Below are 10,635 nucleotides of genomic sequence, written 5' to 3' on the forward strand. Positions count from 1 at the left end.
ATTTTTTTAATAGCTTCACGGTAAACTGTTGCTGGCAGCTGGTCACGTGACGTTGAAAGGGCAAGCGGGGGGGCACGCGCAGGGTTTTTTCATACTTTTGTAAACAACATGGCGATTCACGGACCTGCTCTGCTAGCAGACTGATCAAACACCGTGTTCTCAGACCTCCGGCTCTCTAGCTTTGTGAGGGGTTTCTGTTAGACGGTGCGGAAGTTGCACACCGAGCACACGGTCCAGTACGCGGAGAAACGACAAAGAGGTGGACCGACGAGCTGTCAAGAAGATCGTTTGACAGTCCAACGGTAGCCAAATGTTATCGTTAGCATTATCAGCTAGCTCGAACTAAATCTTCCCCAAGCATTTTAAACACGACGAGCTAATGTGCAATACACGGATGGTTAGTTTGTATTGAAGGAGTGGAGAGGTTTGCGCCAGTAACTTTAGCTGTTATAGGGCTTACGCCGTATCCAGGAAACATTATTTCCTAGCTGCTGTGCTTCTCGTCCCTCTCCAAGGTGTCTGGGATCACGTGACGTTGTCAGGTAACCCTGAAATTGTTGTTACACGTCTCGTTATTCTCTCTGGTAGGCCATCTTCAGTCTATGGGCTCACAGTCCAGTTCTGGGATGTCTGGTGGAAGGGGCTCTTCCAGTGGCAACCCAGGAGAGCAGTCTGAAGCGACAGAATCAAACCAGGGCGGCAGCAGCAGCCGAGGCCGCAGGACGGACAGGCAGTCTTCATCAGAGGAGGACGTTGACTTAGCAGAAGTGCTGGCTTACTTACTGAGAAGGTGAATTTCACAGTTAAAAACGCTCAAACTGATACCACGGAGGGCCTAGGTTTGTAGCAGAGGTACTATGGAGTTGTTTTGGTGAAAGTGGGCCATAACTAGCAGAAGTAAAAATGAGCAATTAATACATAAAAACACAAGTGCAATAAAGTCAAAGTCCTTCTAGTAGCAAGTCATACCATCGATCCACCACTTGTCTGAGTCATGGAGGCAGCAGTCTTAAGCAAGCGCTCCTCTTTCTAGCCGAGAGACGTAATCGTTATTAAAGACGATGACACTCAAAGCATTCCACAATTAAATCTGTGGGAGAGTTCTGCAACAGCCAAAATGTTGATAGAAGAAAAACTTGTTGGGGGCGAGGGAAGAAAGCTTTTTATTAACACGTGGCTGGTGATTCTGTGTGTGCAGTTTATACGTCCTGCTGACAACTGAAATTAAATTGGATAATTCTTCAAAATTACTGCCCAGAGGCATTTCGTGGTGAGGACTACATGTTTTTGGACTGCCCCGGGGACTTGTAGCATTAGTTCATTACTTTCTAATTTCTTGAACTCAGAACTAGGACAGAAGTCTTTGTCACATATGTGTGTAGTTGCTGCAGAGAAAATGACTTGTGTGTGGTGAGCGTATCGGGCACTTATTAAATGACATTTAGAGGCAAATAGAAGTAATGCATGCAGTATTCTATCTCGCTGCCAAAGAGCAAATAATTGAAACGTCACATCACATTCCAGCGCTGCAAAGCTAAGTGGGGGTTAAGGTTTTCCCATTTCAGTTTGGATAAGCTTGGAATTTTTTTGTATATCCCTCTGTAATAGTTTCTTTAGTGAACCGTGACATTGGCAGGGCCTGCTCTCGTGACCAGAGGGAACCGAGATCTGCAAGAAAAAACATTTGACATTTCTCACTTCTTTAGCGTTTAAATGTTGTCATTGCTACATGTTGTACAGCTGGACCATTTAGCTTTGGTTTCCACCTGTCAAGTCTTTTTTATTTTCTAGGTACATCTTTGCACTAGGGCAATAGATAATTGGATTAATCATAACTGATTAATTGACTGGTTGCTTGCATGTGCAGGGGTCAGGTAAGACTGGTCCATGGCAGTGGAGCCACAGGGCTGCAGCTGGTCCAGTCATATTCTGACTCTGATGAAGACAGCGATGGAGCCTGGGATGGACGGCTGGGTGACCGCTATAATCCACCAGGTAACCTCCCACTGACACAGGGCAGGAAAATAAGCAGTTTTTTTACTTTGTTGGTTTACTCTTCATTTATACCCTTAAATACATCGTTACAATGATCACATAATATGGAAAGCTAACAGATCTATTTAGAGTGCAGCCACTGCAGTGCAGAAATACACGTAATTACGTTAGGATGATGTCTTCTCTTTCCAAGTAGTGAAGCAGTGAATGAATGTCAGTAAGGTTTCATTTAGAGACATAATCGTGTTACAGTAATGTTATTGTCTTGTTTTCACTGCCATCCCAAAAATGTTATTTATGGAAACCTCAATTCAGTTTTTTTGTTTTCTAGAACTAGTGAGGCCTAAATACTGTTTCTTCTTCCTTTTGTGTGTTTCATCTTTTGCTCTCGTTGCATGTCTGTTCATCGTCTGTCAATCAGTGATGGATCAAACATAAAACAATGTTTCAGCTGTCAAATATTTCCATGGATTGTTCTCTCAAATATGTAGGACGGCTAATCAGAGCATGCCTGAAGTTCTGAGAGCTTGTTGTTGAATGTGAGCTCCTACTGAGGCTTGTTCTTTGTGTTCTGTCTTTAGTGGACACCCAACCTGACACACACGAAGTGGACCGGAGTGAGATCCGCACTCAGATCCTGCTGGCCACCGCCTCCTCTTCCTTGAAAGGCTATCGCAGTTTCACCCACATGCTAGCAGAGGTCAGACCCCAGAAATAAAATCTAAATGGAAAATAATTGCGGCAGTGCAGTCGTATTAGTTTTGTTTATAGAGTTCAATGAAGTTATGAAACTGCAAATAAATGTTTTTGTGTGCAGAGAGAAAAAGGCAGATGTAGAGGCTCCAGTTTTTCCCACGGAGAGTGCAGTCGTATCCGTACGCAGTAAGTAACTTTGGAGTATTTAAAATCTAAATTAGAATTAAATAGCAATTAGTTTAGCGTGATTAAAGCCTTGATTGGACCATTGTGCTCTGTTGGAGCAGAGGGATAGCTGCACAATTGCTGTGAAAATATACAATGCATTGGACATGAAGAAGACGAAATATTAAAATTGTGACCCCAGTGTTCTTCTGCAGTTTCCTGCCAAACTATGTGTCCCACAAGGATACATACCAGCAGAAAGCCTTCTGTGGAGTGTACAGCGAGGATGGCAACATGTTCCTCTCCGCCTGCCAAGGTAAATAGCACGATGTCCAACTTGAGGATCGAGAGGGGCTGAATCAGGTCTGATTTTTATTCTGAGTGTTTGTTTAAAGCTGCTGCGTGGATCACCAAATCATGCTGTGTTGTGTACAGACTGTGTTCAGGCGGAGGGGAGTATTATTGGACTTTTCTCATGTTCTAAAAAACAAATATCAAGCGCATCATCAGTTCCTATTTCCTGATTTAATGATTAATGAATGAAGTTACTGTTTTGTAAGCAAACTAAACAAGCGGAGGACAACATGTCTCACCACGTCTCACCTACGCTTGCCTAACTGTCACGACTATTCTTCTTGTATTATGTCTGTGTTAGTGATCAGCAGCAAGCCCTGAACAACAAACCAGAGGCTGGTGACATACACGTGTAAATGAGTCCTTATGTTAGTTCAAACTGATTAGTCTTACAGACAAAATGGAGAAAGTGAAATAAATCACTCTGTTTGTACCCAAGGAATAAATTAAAAAACAAACAACCTCTGAGGGACCTGTAAAAAAAACCCAAACTAAAACAAATGCGAGTCTTTGTATTTTGTTTAGTTTTGTTTTTTTTCTTGCTACAGACCAGAACATCCGCTTGTACGACACCAGTAGGGGGCGTTTTCACCTGTGGCGAACGGTGAAGGCCCGTGACGTGGGCTGGAGCGTGCTGGATGTCTGCTTCACCCCCGATGCACACCACGTGCTCTACTCCAGTTGGTCTGACTACAGTAAGGCTATGGGACTAGTAAAATTTTACGTGATGAAATGAGGAAAACAGTTTGCCATCATTAGAAAAACTAATTCTGTAAAGATTCAGCAAACCTATAAATCTTCAAGATTGGCTCTTTTCTTTTTTTTTTTTTTTAGTTGGGATTATAAATCCACTTTTCCTTAAAAAAAAAAATAAAAAAATCTGGGACTGTTCGTGAACTGTAAATCAAACACATAAAAGGATATTTGTACCATTAGACAGAGCAGACACAAAAAATCTGAATATTAGGCTGGGACAGGTGCAGGTTTTTGTTTCTTTCTTATTTTTTAAACAACAGAGGGAACTTTTTAGAACTATAAAGCTATTCATTTTGAAAAAGTATTGTTTTATATTCTTGTTCAGTACAGAACTGTCATATTTTTCCCTTCCTAATGCGGCAGATGTTTATATTATATTATAGATGTGTGCAGAATGTGGTTTAATATTGATTCGCTGAAATCAGCAAGGTCTTTGCTGAAAAGCCCATGGCTACATAGCAGCATATATTTTTCCAAACCCTTACTGTTAAGCATTAATGGTGCCTTCACAGATGTGTAAGTTATCCAGTATTACCATCAAAGATGTTGCTTTTTGAACTGCCAAGGCAGATGATCCCTCTCCTTTGTGTCGTTGATATCCAGAAAGACTTTCAGAATCTGATTTGTTAGACCACAGGTTGTTTTTGTGGCTTTAAAGAAGAAATTATATTACATTTATTTTTAAAAATGTTCAGAAAAGAAAGTATTTTAAGGTACTAAATAAGAGTAAATAACACTTAGCTTTGCTGTATACACAGCTGCTTATTGTATTGGTGTGTCAAAATACATTCACCCACCACTTCATAAGCTATGCCTGTTCAGCTGCTCATTAACGCAAATGTCTAACCAGCCAATGACATGGCAGCAACTTGGTTCATTCAGGCATGTAGACATGGTCAGGGTGACCTGTTGAAGTTCAAACTGAGCATCGGAATGGGGAAGAAAGATAATTTCAGTGAGTGAACGTGGCATAGTTGTTGGTGTCACGCAGGCTTGTCTGAGTGTTTCAGAAACGGCTGATCAGCTGGGATTTTCCCACACAGGGTTTACAGAACATGGTCTGAGAAACTGAAAATGAGCAGCGGTTCTCTGGGTGAAGATACCTTGTTGATCTCAGAGAAGAGTGACCAGACCGTGATTCAAATAACCACTCATTACAAACAAGGTGTGCAGAAGATCATCGCTGAATGCACAACATGTTAAACCTTGAAGCAGATGGGCTACAACAGCAGAAGACCCTACTGCGTCAGTGCTGTCAGCTAAGAACAGGAAACACAGACTTACCAAATTTGGACAGTACAAGATTGGAAAATGTCTTAATGAGGAGTTTCACTTTCTGCCATCACATTTGTACGGCAGGGTTAGTATCATTGGTTCAAGCTGCTGGTGCTGCTGTAATGGTGTGTGGAATATTGTCTTGCTACACTTTGGTCTTCTTCCAGCAGGATAACATGCCACGTCACGAAGATTCAATAATGTCAAACTGGTTTCTTTAACATCACAATGAGTTCATTGTGTTCAAAATGGCCTCTACAGTTACCAGATCTCAATATGATGAAGCACCTTTGGGATTTGTGACAAATCCGCAGCAACTGTGTGATGCTGTCATATCGAGATAGACCAAAGCTTCTGAGGAATGTTTCCAGTATCTTGTTGAGTGTATGCCACAAAGAATTGAGTCATTTTTGAAGGAAAGATGGGATCCAACCCAGTTCTAGTAAGGTATATCTAATAGGGCTGCCACAAACGATTATTTTGATAGTCGACTAGTCACCAATTATTTTTGCGTTTAATCGACTAATCAGATCATGCATTCATTGGATGTACAGCTTATTGCACCAGCATGCATCTGCTCTTATATAACTATCATTAGCTTACAGCTAGTGTTTAAGGTGCAAACTAAAAATAAAGACAAGATGATAGTTTATTAAATTTTAATGAAATTTGCAGATTGTTTCGGTGAATTTTAATAAACTCCTTGCTATCTAAACTATAACAGGACACCGGAGTTTATTCTCCAGCATCTCACACTTCTGATAATCAGCTGTCTGCTTGACGTTTATTCAGCTGTGTAAAAACTATAACTTTAATCTCAGCCAAACCGATTTACTCAGGAACAAATAAAATACAAAAAAAGCCAAACAATAACATTTTTAAGTTATCTAAGTGACTTATATATCATGTTTAACCTGAGTAGCGAAAGACCCCGGTGGATTTGAAAACGATTTGGTGTTCTCACGGGCTCTAGTGAGCCTTGCCCTCGGCTAGCTATCGAGCTAGTGGGTAACAGACGTTTTTGAAAATGTGGTGTCTTGATAAACTGAGCAGATATTTGAGGTTTACACAGCTACATTCTCGCCTGAAAATATGTTAAACGTTTATTTTGTGACCCAGAAAGAATAACAAGAGTAATATTTAAACTAACTAGCTGCCGCCATTGTTGGAAACTGAGCTGGGCTGTGCTATGAATTCTGGGATACAGCTACTACTTCTTCTTCTTCTTCGGGGTTTAACGGCAGCTGGCATCCTTGTACATGCAGTGCTGCCATCTTCTGTTTCAGTCTGTTATTACACTCTTAAATCCTGCTACTTATTCCTGCGTCTTTTGTGATCTTACAAAGCTTCAAACGACGCGTTGACTACTAAATCAGTCGTCGATGATTTTGATAGTCGATATCAAAATCATCGACGATAGTCGACGTAATCGTGACTAGTCGACTAATCGTGGCAGCCCTAATGCAACTACAATTAGGGGTGGGTTTTAATAATCGATTCATCGATTAAAATTGATTCTGGCTTGGACAACGTGATATCGATTCATTAAAATCCTGAATCGATTTTTTTAATATAAATGTATTTTGCCCAAAATTCCAGAATCTCAGGTGAGACATCACAAAATTTTGACAACCACCAAACATTTAAAAGAGTAAATGAGAGCAGGAACACGGCTTCTGCACAAAGACGTAAACACAAAGCGCAGACCCACGGATCAGAATCAGTGAGATGTCGCCTTTCTCACCCGACGGCAGGGACACAGCCGGGGCTGAAAGCCGACAGCTCGCTGATTCTGATGTTTCGGCGGGTCCGCGCTTTGTTTTTACGCCCATTTTGCGCTGATTCTAAAGCTGTTAGTTTCATCTCTCTCCAAACAATATTGACCAAACCAGCAGCAAAAGAATATCCAAACTACGCTTCACATAAACATCGTCATGGACTCCCTCTTACTTTCACTGTTTTGCTTCTACCACAATAAAATCACACTTCATGCACAGCTCTCTCTCTCTCTCTCTCTCTCTCTCTCTCTCTCTTTCTCAGTGTTCAAGAACAGTTTCCCGTCTATCCCTGAAATCTGTTTTCTGCATTATTTGCTTGCTTGTTACGCACAAGACTACCGTTGTTTACAGCGCTGTCGGCCGATGTTTTTTTTCTCCTTTTACTTCCGAAAAGAAAACCTAATTTCTGCCGTTCAATAGGCTTCTGAACAAATTTTTAAACTTTTTAAAATTATACAAAATGCAAAACGCTTAGCCGTGTCTCTAATAAAACCGCTGTAACTTCAGAGGTAATGTTCATATGTTGATTAATGGTTTTCTTTCGTTTTTGATGTACTGCAGAATATTTTTATAAAATCCCAGGCCAGGAAAAATCACCTTCATGTTTTTCTGTTTTATCTTCAGCTCCTTTGACACAAAGGCATCTGCTGTGATGCTCACACCTTTGATAAAGTCTGGAAAGTGTCAGCTTCCTTTTTATAGATACAAAAATATGTAAATGTCCTGATCTGAATTATAATATTTCCGACTGTCTGAGGCAAAATTTCCCAGATTCAAATCGATTTGAATTGAATTGAATCGAATCGTGGATCGACTCGATTCTAGAAATCCGTGACGATATTCAGCCCTAACTACAATGTAGTGTCTAAACATTTCTACAATAGAACAATGAAAGTAGAGCCTTTAACAGCATCACTTGTGAGAAATGCGAAGAAGTGAATAAATGAATCAGGAAGTGATTTCTTTCATATTGAAAGTGCTTTTACATTGGCCACAGCTTCCAGGAGTTTTTGTTTTGTTTTTAAGCAGCATATCAAACACGTTTTTAGCTGCGATGTTTTAGTCATACGTGTCTCTCTCTGTTCCTCCCCCACAGTTCATATGTGCAGTATAGATGGAGACAGTGAAAACCACACCGCCCTGGACCTCAAGTTAGTGTTTCCCCTCATAGTAACTTATAACATTACGGAGCAGGTAATCTATCATTCCTTACCAGCAGGCCCTCCTCTCCCTTCATTACCACCTGGATGAATGATGCTGTCAGAACTTGTCACCCCAACATCCATCCTCTCGCTCTGTGTGCGCTCCTTTTGTTAAACATAGATCATTAATTCAACAAAGCACTGCCATTAAACTCACAGCTCTCCTAACAAAAACATTGTTTAAAAGGTGATGCTTGGTTTCATAAAGCCTTTATGTTATCCCACACCAAAAAAATAAATAAAGTAGATAGAGTGTGGTTGTAAATCAGCAATTGTGCTCTTACTGCAGTGTCCAACCTGTGTGTGTGTGCGCTGTTGTGCTTTGTAGTCCAGATGAGAGGAGGTTCTGTGTGTTCTCGCTGGCTGCGTCCACAGATGGCAAAGAGATCCTGGGAGGGTGAGTACAATTTGCTTTTATGTTTCAAGGCAGTGACTGACAGGGTTGAAATGAGTACTGAAGGCTCTTTATGAAATTTGAATTCAAGCACAACTCTGCTTTTCTTCCATTTGTTGGCGGTATATTCGAAATATGTTTATTAGAGCCTCAATTTAGGGGAGTTGTTTTATTCTTTTCTCAGCCTCTCTTCTCTCTCATTTCAGAGCAAACGACGGCTGCCTTTACGTTTTTGATCTTGAGCAGAATAAACGAATGTTGAAGGTTAGTGTGTCTTTGTGTGCATTTATGTCTTTTTGCTCGCGCGTCGCCTTGGCCGTGCCCGTTTCAGCGTCACGTCTGTCTGATTTGCGCTTCATCCTTCGGTCAAGGTTAGCCAGATGCAGCGGAGCAGAAACTACATAAAGTTTTACACCATCCTGTAGTCTAATATAGCAGCGAAGAGTCCAGCTCCGCCACACAGTGGGACGGTGGGGGTTAAACCTACCGCCCTCCCTCCTCCCATAACCGCCCCGTGCGCAGAAGTCAGCATTCGACCTCGACCATCTGCTTCGTCTCTGTCGTCCGCCGTTTCTCTGTCTGTCCCTCCTAATTACCTCAGTGTTGTGGTGTGTTTCTGTGCTTTTATCTCTCAACTTTTTATTAGTTGTTTGTACTTTCACTGTCACTTCCTCATGTGCAGCACTAGACTTTCCACGATTCAGTGCAGTGATGGGAAACTGAAGTCGGGGCATTTTGCTGCTGTGGTTCCGGTTAGTGTTTTTCCCCATTGGAGGGAAGGATTTCTGCAAATCAATAGAAAGCTGTTGAGGCTGATCTGTGTCTCACAATGAGACTGAATGGGTTTAGTGATTATAAAATGATGTGAATCACACGCTGTGGCCTTCATAGTAACCTGTTAGAGATGGCCTCCACATCATTAAAACGGTAAATAATGAAATGTCTTATGAAAGAAAGCAGTTCAGTTGTTCTGCTAGAACCGCTCATCACCATGCTTCATGTTGAGTTATCCTTTCATTTGTGACACATCCTTTTATCTAGCGATTATTTCGTCTTCTTGCACATATAAAGGACAAAACTAACAAACACTTGTACTGCTGTAATTACTAACAGCTACATCTTTGCATTTGGAGACTCACAACCATGCCGTGTGTATAAAGCCTGTTTGTAGCACAGCCTTTGAGGCTTATGTACTGAAAAGTCTGAGTTTCAGTGCGCAGCAGCCTTGAAGAAAAATGCTCCTTTCATTACTTCTGCATAGGCACAGACATGCATAAGTGCGCACACACACACACTTTTCACAACAACATGTAAATAGCCCACTTGTAAATAGCACATTCTTGCACACATGTGCACACGCTCCATACAGTAAACACTGACTCTTTCTTTTGCTGCCATCCTCATCAGATTGATGCCCACGAGGACGACGTGAACGCGGTGGCGTTCGCCGACAGCTCGTCCCAGCTGCTGTTCTCTGGCAGCGATGACGCACTGTGCAAGGTGTGGGACAGACGGACGCTGCGGGAGGACAGACCGCAGCCTGTTGGACAGCTGGCCGGCCACCGAGACGGCATCACCTTCATCCACAGCAAGGTGGGTGCGAGTGTGTGTGTGTCTGTGAGGGGGGGTCTCTCAGTAAAAAGTTTTCCAGTTACTTGGAAATGGTTTAAATGAGAACATTAATCGTACAGGATGTTTATTCAATCACATGTATTGTTCTAACTCTCAGATCTCGGTCTCTTTTTTTTTTCCATTTTGTCACGGTGCCAGGGTGACGCTCGCTACCTGATCAGCAACTCGAAGGACCAGTCCATCAAGCTGTGGGATGTCAGGAAGTTCTCGCCCAAAGAGGGGCTGGCAGCTTCCCGTCTGGCTGTCACCCAGCAAAACTGGGACTACCGCTGGCAGCAGGTTCCCCAGAGAGGTGAGGAGGGGAGGGGCCGAAGAAGGGCGAAAGGGAGGTACTCGTGGTAAATGAGTCAGAGGGGAAGTTGGAGGACGAGAGGAGGAGAGGTCACAC

General features: G+C 42.1%; 1 protein-coding gene across 1 annotated transcript in view; it reads left to right on the top strand.

Moving 5' to 3' along the window:
- The first annotated feature begins 101 nt into the window (after positions 1–101).
- Positions 102–10,635, top strand: part of dcaf11 (ddb1 and cul4 associated factor 11) — a 13,818-nt gene continuing 3,284 nt past the window's right edge. Inside the window, exons 1-12 of the mRNA XM_085418374.1 lie at positions 102–302; positions 589–790; positions 1,868–1,995; positions 2,577–2,695; positions 2,813–2,877; positions 3,072–3,172; positions 3,759–3,905; positions 8,116–8,170; positions 8,550–8,618; positions 8,822–8,879; positions 10,023–10,208; positions 10,386–10,539. Coding sequence (XP_085274500.1) covers positions 603–790; positions 1,868–1,995; positions 2,577–2,695; positions 2,813–2,877; positions 3,072–3,172; positions 3,759–3,905; positions 8,116–8,170; positions 8,550–8,618; positions 8,822–8,879; positions 10,023–10,208; positions 10,386–10,539 — 1,270 coding nt within the window. The 5' untranslated portion in view covers positions 102–302; positions 589–602. The remainder of the gene's footprint in view (positions 303–588; positions 791–1,867; positions 1,996–2,576; positions 2,696–2,812; positions 2,878–3,071; positions 3,173–3,758; positions 3,906–8,115; positions 8,171–8,549; positions 8,619–8,821; positions 8,880–10,022; positions 10,209–10,385; positions 10,540–10,635) is intronic.

The sequence above is a fragment of the Rhamphochromis longiceps genome, linkage group LG9, assembly GCF_057381845.1.
Source record: "Rhamphochromis longiceps isolate RC_006_pf linkage group LG9, R_longiceps_female_GT1.1, whole genome shotgun sequence".
Classification (NCBI taxonomy): Eukaryota; Metazoa; Chordata; class Actinopteri; order Cichliformes; family Cichlidae; genus Rhamphochromis; species Rhamphochromis longiceps.